The sequence below is a fragment of the Cuculus canorus genome, chromosome 6 (assembly GCF_017976375.1).
Source record: "Cuculus canorus isolate bCucCan1 chromosome 6, bCucCan1.pri, whole genome shotgun sequence".
Taxonomy (NCBI): Eukaryota; Metazoa; Chordata; class Aves; order Cuculiformes; family Cuculidae; genus Cuculus; species Cuculus canorus.
The window spans coordinates 34,536,162-34,553,496 of record NC_071406.1 but is presented as its reverse complement, the minus strand read 5'-3'; the positions used below and the strand labels follow the sequence as shown (position 1 = coordinate 34,553,496).

Genomic DNA, 17,335 nt, shown 5'->3' with positions numbered 1-17,335 from the left:
TTCGACAACATTTACATATTTGAATAATGTAGATGTTTTCTGATGTATAATCTTTGTATAATGTGTAATCTTTGTATAATTTTCCTTAGTTTTTATTCCATTCTAGAAATTAGTTTGACTAGAAAAGTGGAAGGAAAAACTTTTTTGTAATAAATTATGAGAAAATTTCACCTCATACACATTTTTAGGCATTAGTGTCTAACTTTCTTTCTCCTGCAGTACAGCTCCAAGAAATTTGAAAACATGAGGGAAAATCTCAACTAGATAAAACCACTGGACAAGCTGCTAGAAAAATTAAATATAGATGCTTGAAAAAAATCTAAATATTCAGTTGCAATTGGTCCAGTAAAATTAGCAAATGTTCAGAAAATGCAGTAGTGGTGTTCGGGATAAAAGAAGTACAATGAAGCATCAAAAAAAATTAGTCTCAGTTATTCTATTTTACTATGGAACATCAGCGCCACCTGCTGGCAAAAGTAAATTTATGGACTGGCACGCTACAGCTTTGCAGAAATCTATGTTTGGGAAACGGAACGGTCTTTCTGCTGTATAAGCAAACAGCTTTTAACCGAAAGAAATAAAGAGCTGTGTATCAAATGTATATTTAGACAGTTTGATGACATGATGGCTTAAGATAAAAAGTTTACAGTGACAGTATTTCATCGTTTATATTACCACTGTAAGCACATGACTTCAAAAGGTTATTAGTGCAATGCACGGCAGTTACAAAAATAGCTTCAAATATTAAGAAAGTCAGCTGTTTTTCTGCTTTTCAAGTTCAAGGTCCCGAGGGATATTGGACAGGTGAGGAGTACAGTTAGGACCCTAAATTTTAGGAAAGCAGACTTCCATCTCTTCAAAGAGTTACTCAGTAGGACTCCCTGGGGCACGGTCCTCAGGGACAAGGGAGCAGAACAGAGCTGGCAAATATTTCAGGAGGCTTTCTATAAAGTGCAAGAGCGCTCTGTCCTCATACGAAGGAAATCAGGCAGGAAATGAAAGAGACCAGCATGGCTGAGTTGAGACCTGCTGGTCAAATTCAAGAACAAGAGGGAACTGCACAGGCAGTGCAAGCAAGTACAGGGAACCTGGGAAGTGTACAGGGATGCTGCCCGGCTGTGTAAGAATGAAGCCAGGAAGGCCAAGGCACAGTAGGGCTGAACTTGGCAAGGGAAGTGAAAACAAACAAGACGGGCTTCTACAGGTATGTCAATCAGAAGAGGAAGGTTAAAGAGAACATACCGCTACTGATGGTTGAAAATGGTGACCTCGTATCAACAGACGAGGAGAAGGCTGAAGTACTTAACAACTTTTTTGCCTCAGTCTTCATTGACAACCGCTCTCCTCACCCCTCCTGGGTCATGGGACAACAAGATGGTGACCGGGAGGTAAACTCACTCCCATTGTAGAGGAGCATCAGGTTCATGAACACTTGAGAAACCTGAACATAAATAAGTCTATGGGACCTGATAAGATGCATCCCAGAGTTCTGAGGGAATTGGCAAATGTGGTTGCCAACCCACTCTCCATGATATTTGAAAAGTCATGGCAATCAGGAGAAGTCCCTGGTGACTGGAAGAAAGGTAACATTGTGCCCTTTTTTAAAAAGGGTAGAAAAGATGACCCTGAGAACTGCCAACCTGTCAGCCCTACCTCTGGGTAGCCTGGGAAGATCATGGAACAGATCCTCCCTAGAAGCTATGCTAAAGCACATGGAGGACGGGGAGGTGATTAATGGCAGCCAGCATGGCTTCACCAGGGGCAAGTCCTATATGACCGACTTAGTGGCTTTCTATGATGGGATAACCGCAGCAGTGGACACAGGAAAACTGACGGATGTGATCTATCTAGACTTCTGTGAAGCCTTTGAAATGGTTCCCCACAACATCCTTCTCTCTAAATTGGAGAGATATGGATTTGATGAGTGGATGGTTCAGCAGACAAGAAACTGGTTGGATGGTCATATTCAGAGAGTAGTGGTCAATGGCTTAAAGTCCAAATGGATATCCATGACAAGTGGTGTCCTTCAGGGGTCCGTACTGGGACCGGTGCTATATATCTTCATCAATGACATTGACAATGAGATTGAGTGCACCCTCAGCAAGTTTGCAGATGACACCAAGCTGAGTGGTGTAGTTGTCACCTAGGAGACAACTAAATACATGAACATCAGAATATCTGATAACACAGACACAACACAGAACTGTCTACACACTAGTGAGAAATTAGCACCACTACTAGAATCCAATAATTTACCAATTAGCACTAAGAAAGTGACTTGTCTGTGAAGGAATTTATATTTAATTATATTTAATTACAAATGCTTCCTTACCTTTAACTTTCTAACAGCATCTCTTACAACTTCTGTGCCTTTGGGCTGGTCTACTTCCGTACTGCCAAGAAACTGAAAAGATTGTAAATTGTGAGATGTAAGTTATGCATTTAGAGGCCTAATTAACTCAAGTAATCTTATCTTCCAAATAACATTTTGGAATGACAGTTGTTTCCAATAGCTGATAAACAGCAGACCTTCATACAACTATTTCTAATCAGAGAATAACAAGAATTAAATTCTAATTAGACAAATAGAAGAATTATCAAAAGCAGCTTTAAAAAAAAACATTTTATTTCTCTTGATCCTGTACAAATCTGTACATTAGAGGTCAAGTACCTGTTTCAACCAGGACATTGTCATTTTGGTAATATCTCTTTCAGAAAATGTGGTGGTTTGAGCTAAAGTAGAATCAGTTTCTAACTTCAGCTAAGTCACGTCTAAATCACTTCATTTTCTGAAAGTTAACTGCATGTTTTCCAGATAGTCTTTCTGTCTAGAAGTGACAACATAGGGCAACATTATGCAGAAAGGCCATTGCTTACATCTATTCCTATAGTAACCAAGGTCATATTCAAGCTGGTGGATGCTGTAAGTCAAAGAGGTGAAAAAAAGTCACACCTGCAGTGAGCGGCAGACTGGACAGGTGACCCCAAACTGGCCAATAGAATGCATGTCATACTCAGTATAAAACTAAGAGATCACCAGCGTCTCACTCTCTTCTTCAACGGCTGACATCCAGTGAGGACCTGGTCTCTGTTTGCACCCGACCCCAGATCCGTGTGTTCCTGAATCCAGTTCCTGAGCCCAGCACCCTCCTAGCCTTGGACCCTTTCCCTTGTGTCTGATCTACAGCATTTGTGGTGATGTCATCGAGGAGTGGGGGTGTGATTTCATATATTTGTATATATTTACATAATCGTCGTCATCATCATTATTATTATTACTAATATTCCATTAAAGCTGTAGTCTTAACTTTCAACCCGCACATCTTTTCCTCTCATTTCCCTTTTCCCTGGGGGTGAGGGAAGGGGAGAGTAATTGGGAGCCTAACTGCTTGGTTTTAGTTGCCAAAGTTGGCTGGTCTGGGGCTAAATGGACATAAATGGACATAAAATAATGAAAAGGAAAAAAAAAATAATCATGTAAGATACTTCCCATGAATCAACATGAGCCAAAGGTTTGGACTATGTTACTAAAACTTTCATACAATGATGCAAGATAAACTAAAAAGTCCCGATTTCACGCTTAGAGCTGCTTGCTACAGTAATTCCATAGATTTAAAGGAACTAACCTCCAGCTTCAATAAACATAAGTCTCGTATTCAGGGAATTTCTACCACAGATCATATTTTTACCAAGTAAGTTTTTAATGAAAACCAAACATACATCTGTTAATATACAAAGCAAGGTACTTTAAATGACCTTACCATTTCTTTATTTGTAGACTAAAACGCTTTTATCTTTCTCAGTACAGTTTTGCTTGCCTTCTAATATACTGTCACAGAAGGTGTGATATCCTGCCCAAATCATCTCAGTGTAACAATTATGAGTTGCCTGTTCAATTTTCACATTGAGGTACACATGATTTAGTCACATCAGCTGCCTGCATATGCCAAAATAATGCTAGCAAGAAAAGAATAATCCTTTCTTTTTTCTCTTAAGTAAACAATTTTCTGTGTAACCTGATGCACACACTACGAATAATTTTTAAATGTTGGCAGTCCCAAAAGGAATTTAAATTTGCCCAGCTACAGCTACTTTAAATATCATAATTCTGAAGTTTTTTATTTCATTAAAATTTTGACATATCTTTACTGTAGTCGATGAGCTCAAGCTATATTCCTGCAAAGAAAGTCTGCAACTCCACCAATTAAGTCTCATTAGAAATTTGCTAGTGCCTCTGAAATATGATGTGTCATCCTGAATACAACAGTGTGTAAATCTAAACACCACACACATAAGTTGTCATTAGTCTACTATTACAATTCTCCAACCAGGAGAACAAAGTTTTGTAATAACAAAGCAGAAACCTCTATCTGCTGTCTTTCACGGAGTATTACAGATGACTTTAAAAAGAGTTGGTTCTTTCCTGGAAAAGTGACAGATGCAGAAAATGCATACAGAGAGAGAAGAATGATTCCTGGACATTATGAATACTACATATGACAGAGTCAGAAAAGGAAAAGTGAGTGAATATGTGTCAGCAAGTGTATGCAAGTACAAAAAAAAAAAAAAAGTAACCACAAGCTCAAATGGACAAGAAAGAAAGGAGATAAAGTTGGATGAAAATCTGTAAGAAACACCAATAACACCAGATATCCATACACGAGGATATTTATACACCAAATACTTGGCAGAACACAAGAGGCAGGAGTACATTAACTGTAAAGCTTGTGAGCAGTTTAGGGAACATCATACACAGTACAGGTATTCTGCATAAACATAGGAAATAACAACCGTAAGTGTAGACGAGGATTAGCAAAGAACATGGGTCACTGCTGCCCATGGCGAAGTGAAAGCTGCCTGAGTGTACTGTTTGTGTAGTTTTGAAGCTGGCAGCTCCAGTGGCGTTATCAATGTAAGCAGCCTGGCCCTTCTTGATACACATTTGGGGCCAGGCCTTGGTGGCATTGTGTCAAGCATGCTTCTAATTGCCACAGGACACACTGCCTAGTCTGTAGCCACTTCTATAGAAGGGCACAGGGTTGCCCTACGCTCGTTATTTGCTTAACTCAATCCAGATGACTGACATCCAACATAGGAAGAGAGATCTCAAAAGCAATACAGTCATTTCCCAGCCCCCTTCCCTCTCAGCTCTCTCCATCCAATTCAAAGTCCAAGAAAGGTGAAGGTTTCTTTGTTGTAGTCAATGAATCCCAGCATCAGGCCAATATTTCCATAAACAATATCTTCTATAAATGCTGACTTTCCAGGTCTTACACCTCATGCTGATTCACATTACTGCTTTAGAAAGTGTAAGCACCAAATTATGCTTCTGCCAGCTGGGGGATCTGATAAACATAATTGAATTTGTAAACACATATACTGGTCCCCAAATCACCGATTACCATTTTTGATCGTGGAGGGGAGGGAGAAGCAGACATTAAAATCAAAAGACTAACAAACAGGTTCAAATGACTGTCATATCTCACAAAAGCACACACTAACTGGATTTGCTTAACAAGTTACCTAAGAAATGAACAATCAAGACTCAAAGTATATGGAAACATCATGTGAATTTTATCAATACTCACTGAACATAACTTAAGCAACTAGAATTCTACCAGTAATTTGCAATGCCCTGTCTTCCCGAGCATTGGTTTTGACATGAAGCATCAGTACTAAAATTGTTATTGTTCTCAGCATTTTTGAGCTGGATGTGGAATTAGTTTATGCTTAATAAACTATTCAGCACAGGAAAATATAGTAAGATGCATTTAATCCAGAAATGCAGAGAAGATTTGTAGCTCAAGTTTTGTTATCAGAGATAACAGTTCTATTTATCTAGGTAAGCTCAAATTTTGGTTATAACTGCCTACAATTTTCATGCCTGACCTTTGAAAGCTTTCTCATTTAATTTATTTTTTCTTGGTAAGAGCATAAAAAAGAGAAAAACAACAACTAAGAGCAAATATTCTGAATATTTGCATTAATTAGACTGAACTATTTGGAGGCAAAATATTAACAGAATTTCAAATCAAGACAAGTTATTTCATAATCATAACAAAAGAATGACTGCAATATAGGTTTAACATCTAGCTAACGTATGAACAGGAAGCTTTTTATTGCTTACTATTTCATCTGCTCTGTACCTTTTCTGTGTGATCTACCCTCTCACTGTACTTTCTTTAATATTACCAATTACTATGGCATTACTTCTAACAGTTAAGCCAAGCAAACACTTCTATATTTGCAAAGCTGAGACTGTAGATGACAATCTAATGTGATGAAGGCCTCTGTGTTTGTATAATCCCTAATATAATGGATGTCCTGCCACCCCCAGCATTTCTAAAGTAATTAACAACTAATTCACCATTCTCATGAAATGGGGAGACCATTTCACTATGGTCTTTTCAGGAGATTTTTCTCACCAAATCTCACATAAATTGCAAGAACAAATATTTGTTCTATTAAGTACAGTTAATATACAGTACAGCTGTGGCATGAATAGTATAAATAAAATATTCATCATGGAAGAATTCCTGCAACAAAATTTCAAAGCAACATTGGTGAATATGAAACTTCCCTTTGCAAGATCAGGCTCCTTTAGAAAGCAATACTGATGCAGAACTGTAGATGGGAACTTTAAAAGTCAGCGATTGTTTTGATCACTTCACGTTCCCTCACACAGCTATGGCCCTCTTGCAGACCTAGCTGACAAGGAGCAACAACATGAAATATAATTGTTCCTGAGGGTCAAGCTAATACAAGTCCCATGCTTAATTTAATTGCAGAAGAGAAACAGAAAATAATGTAGCAGTTCCCTTTCAGATCATTCAGTATTAATCCTACATTCAATAAATGCATCAATTTCTTTAGTTTTAACATAAAATACATAATACGCATTTAAAGTGTTTACATATGATTTGTAGATGTATTTCCTGTTCGCAAGTAGTAAAAGGTTTATTCTTGAAGTTGGTGTATATCACGCATAATAAGCCAATCAAAAAACCCAGGTATTTAAAAGACCGGCAGATTAAGTGCCTAGGGATATGATTTAGTAGTGAACAGGTAGGGCGGACCTGATGATCTCAAAGGTCTTTTCCAACCAAGCGATTCCATGATTCTAATACCTGTTCCTTCAGAATGTAGTTGAAAGGAAAATCTTCCTAAGCATTTAACTTGAGTAGAACATGTTTTGGTCCAAATCCATAGTGAAATTATTAAAAATGCTTTTATAGTTGTACTTTGGATGGAGAAACTATTACAATAAAAGGTAAGTATCTCTTATTTTTAAGTATCATATTTTTTTGCTGGCTCAATTAGAAAACAATTCAAAATGTAGGGCAATTTCAGATATTCACAATCCCTTACAGTTCTGACAAGTTACCACATGCCAAATAGCTATTAGTAAGGTCCGGTGACTTGTTAAGGTTAATAGCCCTTTCTTTTTGTTTTTCCTTGCCATTAACAAGACATTCTCCAGTAATTCTTCCCCGTATCAGTGCACATTTGGACCCTCAACATTCTATATTTTCTACATGTAAAGTATATCCAGGTGCTTTTCTTCAAAACTATGGGGAACAAAAAAATCCCTATCTATCCCTCAGAAAAGTTAGTTTTACCAGGATCAAAAAAACCTTGAAACCTAAAACTTTTATAAGAAGTAGTCTGAAGTGCACTTTTGAATATTTGATGTAGACTTCGACTCTTCCAGTAGAGAGCAGTGTAGGATGTTTTAATAATAAAACAACATCTATTATTTTTGTAATCACACTTCAAACTTAAAAGGCCCAGTATTTCACAGTGCTGCACTTCTTTATTACTCTGAAATCCCTGAACATTAAAAGTTCTCTTTCACACAGATAGAAATGCAATTATATGAAAAAAGTACTTACCAAATTCATGCAATAATGAAAGGAAGAATCAATGCAAAATTACTGGATACCTGCTGCCAAAATTTGACAAAATAGCTCCTGCTACAGCAAAAATTAAAGAGATGTTGATTTACTGATGAAAAGAAGACAAATGTATCCTCATTCTGATCAGAATGACACTATATAATATAAAAAAAGAGCTTTTGAAACTGCAGAAAATAGATGAACAAATGTCTAAGCTGTTAATCACTGCTTAAGACATGAGCAGTTTTTGTTCAGCCTTGTGTATGTGATTCTCCTCCACCAAGGAATCAAGCAGCAGCAGCACAACATGGACTATAACATGCATACATCTTATTTTGGGGTCCTTCTCTTTCCCACCTACAGTCCAGTTCCCCACCCATAACAGCTTCTCCACCAATACATGTTTTTGCCAAAGCACACAAATGTCTGGATTTTCCCCTTCTGGGAGCTGCACTTCTCTAGGAACGCCTTCAAACCTGCCTCTCCTAGGCATGGCGGTTGCTCAAATGAGAGCAGAAAACAAAATGGTCATGAGAATATCAGATAAAAAGGTGGCACAGAGATTAGCACATTCCCTAAGTATCTAAATATCCCATGCTTGTATGACATGTAATGTTCGGCACAAATGGTGACTGACACAGTAAAAATATTCCAGGCATTTTGCTGCGGGAGCATTTGTGTACTGTTAAAAAAAAAAAAAGACTGCATGATTAACAATATAAAGAAAAACAGAACTGTCTTTTTCTGGAAATAAAAAATTTCCAGGTATTTCACCCATCAATAGAATTAAGCCAAATCCATGTCAGAAAATGTACAGGTGAAAATATTCACAGTAAATAAGATATAAAGAAAGAAAAATCTATTTGATAAGCCATTGAAATACTGGGGTGGGGGTGGGGAAGCATTAGAGAAAGGACCATAAAATAATTAGTTAACTGTTAACAAAAGTATCTTCCACATGCAGTGATATAAAAACAACCTCTCAGCAAGTTACACTGCTTTAATTTGTACTTTCTTCTATTCTCTGTAAGTGTAGTAACTAAGAACTCTTTACTATCTCATGGCTCTGTTCAATGTCTTTATCAATGAGCTGGATGAAGGCACTGAGTGCACCCTTAACAAGTTTGCAGATGACACTAAGCTGGGTGGAAATGTGGATCTGATCGAGGGTAGGGAGGCTCTGCAAATGGATCTGAATAGGCTGGACTGCTGAGCTGAGACCAATGGCATGAGGTTCAACAAGGCCAAATGCCGGGTCCTGCACTTGGGGCATAACAACCCTATGCAGTGCTACAGACTGGGAGAAGTCTGGCTAGAAAGCTGCCTAGAGGAGAAGGACCTGGGGATGTTGGTTGACAGCCGACTGAACATGAGCCAGCAATGTGCCCAGGTGGCCAAGAAGGCCAATGGCATCTTGGCTTGTATCAGAAACGACATGACCAGCAGGTCCAGGGAGGTGATTCTCCCTCTGTACTTAGCACTGGTGAGACCACACCTTGAGTACTGTGTTCAGTTCTGGGCCCCTCACCACAAGAAGGATGTTGAGGCTCTGGAGTGTGTCCAGAGAAGAGCAACGAAGCTAGTGAGGGGGGCTGGAGAACAAGTCTCAAGAGGAGCTCTGAGAGAGCTGGGGTTGTTTAGCCTGGAGAAGAGGAGGCTGAGGGAAGACCTTATTGCTCTCTACAACCACCTGAAAGGAGGTTGTGGAGAGGAGGGAGCTGGCCTTTTCTCCCAAGTGACAGGGGACAGGACAAGGCAGAATGGCCTCAAGCTCTGCCAGGGGAGGTTCAGGCTTGACATCAGGAAAAAATTTTTCACGGAAAGGGTCATTGGGCATTGGAATAGGCTGCCCAGAGAGGTGGTTGAGTCACCTTCCTGGGGGTGTTTAAGGGACGGGTGGACGAGGTGCTGAGGGGCATGGTTTAGGGTGTGTTAGGAATGGTTGGACTTGATGACCCTTCCAACCTAGTGATTCTATGATTCTATGTGTAAGAAATCATCTCAGTCTTTAAGTTTGGTATAATGACTAAATAATAAACAACATAATTTGATAACTGAACTTAACATATCTTTGAACAGTTGATGGGCACAGACAATAAAGGTATATCCTCTGAACAGTACACCTCACCAGGGCAGCAACCCGAATGTCTGGAAGCAGGAACATCTAGAAAAATTCTGGTAAAGCTGCCTGAGAAACTGAGGCTATCTGGCAGTCCTAATCCTGCCTACATCTGTCTTCTAACCCATGTTTCAATTTGATGAGCAGAGAAATTACATAGCTGTTCACTGGGAAGAACTTTAAACAAGATCCAACTAAGCTAAATCCAGCTTGGTGCAATTTTAAAGGCAAAACAATGAGAATAATTACAACAGATTCTTTCTTGAGTGCCACTGTATTTTAATCCACAGGAAAAAAAACAGGGCACAGAAAAAGAAGACTACATTGGAAGTATATATTTATATTACTATAACATATTTATATTAACATAACATTCTATTAACATAACATATTTTATATTAACATAATATATTAACATAACTAGTAAGTAGATCTTTAGGAGAATTTAGAACCCAATTTGTAAATGATTTGTAAATGACCAAAACTTAGACATTCTCCAGTGAGAGCACTGTGGTCATACGCTAAGGGGATACAAGAGAATATTTGAAAACAAAACAGATGGCAACATAGCTACCAAAGCTTTTTTCTGCATAAAGACATCTAATCCTAATGGTAAAGTAATGTTAAGAGATACAGCTAGTACGTCTGCAAGGTAGGTAAGAGCAGGCTGGAATACAGAAAAAAGGTAAAAAGCTTATCTTCTCAAGACTGTCACTACAGAAAATGCCAGATGTACAAGAAAAAATATCCAGTATTTCTTCACTTCATCAATCTACATAGCACTTGAGAAGCACGTGTCAAACTCTGTCATGCCCTGAAGAGCTGTCAGGATAAATGTGAACAGAATAGTGGAGCTGAGGTGGTGATGATAGTAGCATCTAACCTGCTCTCCCATTGCATACACCATCATCAGCTATTTTACAGCTACCCAGATTTTAGCCACAGGCTGGGAATACACACAGCTGCAGGCAGACTTGCTTCCTCCGCAAACAACTGGCTAAGGAAAAAGATGTTCTTTGGCTCTGTTCTGCAAACTTGTAGTTGGAACTAACAGCTCACTGCTGTTCAAAGTGAGGTCTTACATTCCCACCCAGCAGAAGCAGAGGGACAGCACAAAAATATCCCTCAAGGATACTCCATCTTAGAGAAAAAATAAACCTACAAGCTCAAGTGATTTCTAGAAGTTCTTTTAAAAGCTTGTTATGTAGGGGAAATGGCTTAGAAAAGATGATTTTAACAGTGCACAAATGACAGTGATGCTAATAGTAGTATTATAGCATACCAAAGGCCTGTTTTCCTTTTAAGGCCAGGTGCACTTCCCATAGCCGATAAGCAAACAAAAAAATCAAAGATAATATTTGCCATGAAAGAAACACGGGCAGGAGAGAATAATAATGAAAATAAATTTATCACTGGAGAAAAATATTTTTTTGTCATACGTTCACAAGCAGTGATCGGCACACACACATATTTTTTTGACAACATTCTTTCTTCACATCTGCCACAACGTTCATCAGCCTTCACACGTAAGAAGACGTTCAGAGACTGAATAAAATGGAGTACATAGAAAACAACACACTTCCAAATTTTATCCTCTGGGTTTCAACTTGGACATACTCAGTGTTTCCAATTTTGGCATTTACACATGGATACTGATGTTTTTTCTTTGGCAAAAGAATCCATCAGCTCATGTTACTGCAACAGGAGATGTCTGTGGGTAATCCTTAGGCACCATCCTCAAGTTATTACAGCTCCTCAAGGCAAATGCTATAAACACTTAAAAGAGAGAATCATCTAACATCAAACTATGGCATCAAACTACTGTCTTCTGGTTCTTCACTGCTGTTCATCAACTCTGCAGAGTTTCCTGTAGTCTATCATTGTGACTGCCTGGATAATTAACAGGATAATTAACAAAAGCTAACTCATCAAATCAGCATGCAGTTGACTAATGTGATCTAGCTTAACCACATTCAAGGTCTTTGAATTGCTTCTGGCTTGCCTCGGAAGTACCAAGCCACCCAACTACAGATGCTGAATAATGTCCTTGCCAGCTCCTGCAACCCTCTATCACTACTCTCCTATTAGTTTAGATTTTATTTAATATCTGATCTGCAAGAACTAAAAGAACGGCAAGCTTGTGGGTCTGCTCAGATCCAAAAGAGAAACGTACCAGAGGTGGAAACGTGGAACACTACCCTTTGAAAATTATGAAGGCATTAGCAGGGTATACAGAGATGCAGTTAGGAAAGCAAAAGTTCAGCTTGAACTTCAATTGGCCAGAGATGTAAAAAACTTCAATAAAGGGTTCTTCAGACATATTAACAAAAAGCAGACACAGAAGGAGAATATTGGCCCATTGTTAAAAAGGAGAGGTGAACTAGTCACCAACAGTGCTAAGAAGGCAGAGAGGTCCTCAATACCTTCTTCACCTCTGTCTTCACCAGTACTGTCGGGCCCAGGTCATGGGAACAAAAATCCAGGTTGATGCATACACAGAGTTACCATCAGCGAATGAAGAGTTGATTTGTGTGAACTGTTACAGGAGCCTGACCCTTTAAAACCAATGGGCTCAGATGCTATCCACCTGAGAGTGTTGAGAGATCTTTAAGAAGTTGTGGAGATCCAGGGATGTCCCTGAAGACTGTAAGAAGGCTAATGACACCCCTATCCACAAGAAAGACTCCACAGAGGACCCAGCCAACTATAGACCTATCCCCCTAACTTAAATCCTTGGGAAAGTTATGAAGCAAATACTCCCAGTGACTGTCACAAGTCAACTGAAGCACATGATTGGAAAAAGCCAGCATGGATTCACTAGTTGTATATCGTGCTTAACAAACCTGATCACCTTCTATGACGAAGTGGCCCAAATGGTTGACGCTGAGTAAGCAGTGGACATTGTCTGCCTGGACTTCTCCAAGGCTTTTGACATGGTTCCTCACAGCCTCCTCCTAGAGAAACTGATGCGCTACAGGCTAGACAATTGGTCTGTGTGCTGGGTGAGGAACTGGCTGACAGGCTGTGGTAAATAGATCTTTCTCAAATTGGCTACTAGTCACAAGCAAGGTCCCCCAGAAATCGATATTTGGCCCGACACTGTTTAGTATCTTCAGAAGTGATCTGGATGTTGGGATCAAGAGCACCCTGATGAAGACTGCAGATGACACCAAGTTGAGTGGGGAGGTTGACCCTCCAGAGGTAAGAACTACCCTCCAGGAAGACCTGGAAGAGGAAGGGCTGGAAGAGTGGGCTGGCAGGAACTCTATTAAGTTCAGTGGAGATAAGTGTAAGGTCTTGCACCTAGGAATACATAACCCTGGAGCGCAGCTCAGACTAGGTTCCAGATGGCTGGAGAGCAGCTCTGTGGAGAAGGACTTACAGATCTTGGACAACAGGCTCAACATGAGTAAACAGTGTGCTGCAGCAGCAAAGGCAGCCAACAGGATGCCAGAGTGCATAAGAATGGCATCACCAGCAGAGACAGAGAAGTCATTATCCCACTCTACTCAGACCCTTGTCAGGCCACTCTTGGAGTACTGTGTTCAGTTTTGGCCCCTGCTATAAAAATAAGATGCAGACAGGCTGGAGAGGGTCCAGAGAAGGGCCACTCAGATGATCAGAGGACTAGGAAACCTACCATACAAAGTGAGGCTGAGAGAATTGGGTTTGTTTAGACTTGAGAGGAGAAGGCTTAATGGAGACCTTATTACCATTTACCACCACATAAAGGGTGTCTACTAAGAAGATGAAGACTCCCTTTTTACAAGGAGTCACATGGAATAGGCAAGGGGAAATGGGTATAAGCTGCTTCTGTGGAGATTCCAATTGGATTCCAGAAGAAAATTTTTCACCATGAGAACAGTTAAGCATTGGAATACTCTCCCCAGAGAAGTGGTAGATTCCTGTACACTGGAGACTTTTAAGGCTCAATTTGACAGAGTGCTGTGCCATCTCACTTAAACTAGAGAGCACCTAAAAAGGCTGGACCAGATGATCCTCAAATCAGATTTGTATTCCTGACTGCATTGTTCCCAGTAAAAAATACTTACTTTACCTTAACTGGAAAATCCACCTAAAAATAATCCACATTCACTATTTTAAACATCAAATTTTCAGCTTTAGAAGTGCATAATAAAAGAGTAGACAAATCTTCCAACTTTAGAAGTCCATAATTAGACAGTAGACTTAGTTCTGCACCGTAAGAATTGGATTCAGCTAAAGCTTAGTTTCTTTATGGAAAAAAATAAAGGCAGACTAAGCCCTCAAATTTACTAAAATACTGTTTTTCACCGTCCTAGATATTTTAAAATAACTTAACTTAACAAAGGTGACAACTTGTTTGCTCTTCTTTTTTTTTTTATAAATCAGATGCCAATGTGGTGGTTTAATTTATATTAAGACATACATTCAACAACATTCAACACATTTATATTAAGACACAATTTCAACAATTCCTATATTCCACTCAATTGTACTGAAGTAGTACAAAAAGCTCTACATCTTCAAGCCGTTTTACAAAGACGTCAAATATACTGTTAGAAACTTCAGAACACAGAGACCACCTTTGATTTAATTCCCCCCAATGCCCACAGATGCTAACTAGGAATATTGGCAAGTTTAGAGGGAACTTTACCAAACTGAGTGTGAAATGTTTTCATTGTTACTACTTGTATAAACCCACCAGTCTACCTCAATGTTCTACAGCACCCCCATAAAGCTAAAGGACAGACTTCTCCCTCAAAAAACCCCAATCTAGTGCAATTAAAAGAACAGCAAGATATCCAATAACCAAGTGCTGATATTCTCATAACTTTCTTAAGAGTTATATTACAACCTAAGACGTAAAACTGTTGTCCTAGGTTTTGATTCTGTTTTGCCCTGCTATATGAACTGTTTTTCATAATGCCACTGCTCCTTTAACTGTAGCACGCACTGAGCTGCTCTGCATTAGCATTCTGCGGGCTACCTAGCTTTTTTCACAGAACACACTACTTTATAGTCTGAACTCTGTGTTCTCCAGAGTCCATCTGTCCTGTCGACTTTTTTTTCCTGTTGCAAATATTCAGCCTATCAAACAAAACCTCCCCGAGAACAATGACACTGAACTGAGACGACAAGTAACCCTTAAGAAGAAATAAGCTATGTTGTCAAGCATTTGATAATAAAACCAATCATAGTTCATAAAACTGCAATAACATTCTGGTTATCAATAAGGTGTAACTTTCTACACTTTGGAGCAATCTGATCAACTCAAAATTTCTTTAATGGAATGAGGCAGTTGAATTAGGGGTGCACCTCTTAGCCACATGAGTAAACAGGCCATCATGTCATTCAGAAAGAGCTGTTCCTTCAAAGAGATATTTGTCAGATGACTTCGGTGTTAGGCATGAATCTGAGTGCCAGCTTCAGATCCTTTCATAACAATATGTACGAGAACAGCCAGGAGTTTCCATGTGCCATGTCAGGGTGGGATTGTGCAATTCTGACCATTTGGCTTGCAATAATTTCTTCAGACTGAAGCTGGGACACAAAACCATGAGAGCCTTCCTCTGCTGAATATAAGCAAACCCTCCAAGTTGTGGAAGAAATTGTGATGGATTTTTGTATATATATTAATAAAAACAAAAAGAAAAGTATTGAAGTTCGTCTTCTGTAATGGAAAATATTAACAACATCTTATAAAAGCAAAGACACAATTCCACAGAATTTTTCAATTTTGTGAATAAAGTTTATTTTGCTCTAAAGTAATTTCTACCTCCTTTGTCCTTGACTAACATGAAAATGCTGAACATTAGTATCATGCTCTTTTGCCATGGCAACAGACAATGACATTATAAATGTCAACACAATGACATTTTGTCCCTGTGGGACAAAAAACAGAAGTTATCAGGAACAAAATTCTTCAAACACAAATAGCCTTAGTAATAAGAACAAATAACTACTGTCCATTACTCTCCGTTTATTAAGGCCCATTTCCAGATTAACGTGAAATACAAAATTGCCTACTTTAAGGACACTTTATCCCTTCTGAATCAGGACTTTCAATACTGTGAGCCTTACTGCACCATTGATTAGAATAATGACTCTCGTTTTAATTCTTGAATCATAGAAACATTTGGCTGGCAAACAGGACAAGCAGTGCACCAAAAAACAGAGAGAGAGAGAGAGAGAGAAAGAAAGAGAGAAAGAGAGAAAGAGAGAAAGAGAGAAAGAGAGAAAGAAAGAAAGAAAGAAAGAAAGAAAGAAAGAAAGAAAGAAAGAAAGAGAAAGAAAGAGAGAGAGAAAGAGGAAGGAAGGAAGGAAGGAAGGAAGGAAGGAAGGAAGGAAGGAAGGAAGGAAGGAAGGAAGGAAGGAAGGAAGGAAGGAAGGAAGGAAGGAAGGAAGGAAATTTAATACCACTTTTTCATAGTTTTTTCATGCAACGCAGATTTTGAACATAATCTGAACATCTTTTAAACTGCCACTACCAAAGAAGATCATCTGGCATTTGAATTCTCGTATTATAAACACTTCAGTGTGTAGCAAACAATTTATACATATATTCTATGGGGAGATAATAGACACCACAGGACAGATAAATGTACTGAGGTGTATTAAAGGTCAGGAACATTAGGTGTGAATGACTTTGTCGTTTGGGGGGGGGGGGGGTTTTTTTTTTTGTTTTCCTAGATTGCAGTGTTTAAAAAAGAGAAGCACTATACCTGTAAAAAATGAATGAGCATAAAAAATGAATGAGCATTTTCTTAGTAAAGGAATATCAGTAGGGAAATATGCTGAGTTAGTATGTAAAGTATAGTACATAGAGATGGATAATCCACAAAAATGTGCTAAAATAAATGCCATATTCTCATAAAATACAAGCACTATTTTGATAAGTGCAAAGAAAATGTGTGTTTTCTAATTAAAAATGTATTTTTTTCTTTGCAGCTAAAAGCTACTTCCCAAGCAGCATCTACTACTTTAACTGTATTGTTAATTTTACACAAATGACACCTGTAGATATCTTCATGAGTTACTGTATTCACAGAGTGCCCTCTGAAATTTTCAGAAAATACTTGACTGGGATAGCCATGTAGAAATCAGATGAGCTGTCTATCTATGGAAGCTAAAGAGAGAGAAGCTCCATGTGACAGAGAAGAGAAACACTGAGGAATAAAACAGAGCAGGAATTGTGAACTCAAAATTGCACCAAGTATGAAGTTCTCAGAAAATATCTTTAAATAAAGTAGGTATCTTGCAGAAAAGAAAAAAGACAGGGAAACCAACACTGGTTCTAGGTGCTTTGATTTTTTTGAACTGAAAAAGCATACCTAGGAGT

The 17,335-nt window shown here is 38.7% G+C and overlaps 1 protein-coding gene across 11 annotated transcripts in view; it reads right to left on the bottom strand.

Moving 5' to 3' along the window:
* GULP1 (GULP PTB domain containing engulfment adaptor 1) overlaps positions 1-17,335 on the bottom strand; it is a 152,203-nt gene that overhangs the window by 43,578 nt on the left and 91,290 nt on the right. For 9 of the 11 annotated variants that reach the window (XM_054069616.1, XM_054069610.1, XM_054069611.1 and 6 more), the window contains one exon: positions 2,333-2,404. The exons of the other annotated variants lie outside the window; for them this stretch is intronic. In XM_054069616.1, the coding sequence (XP_053925591.1) occupies positions 2,333-2,404 (72 nt within the window). The remainder of the gene's footprint in view (positions 1-2,332; positions 2,405-17,335) is intronic. 11 annotated transcript variants of the gene reach the window in all.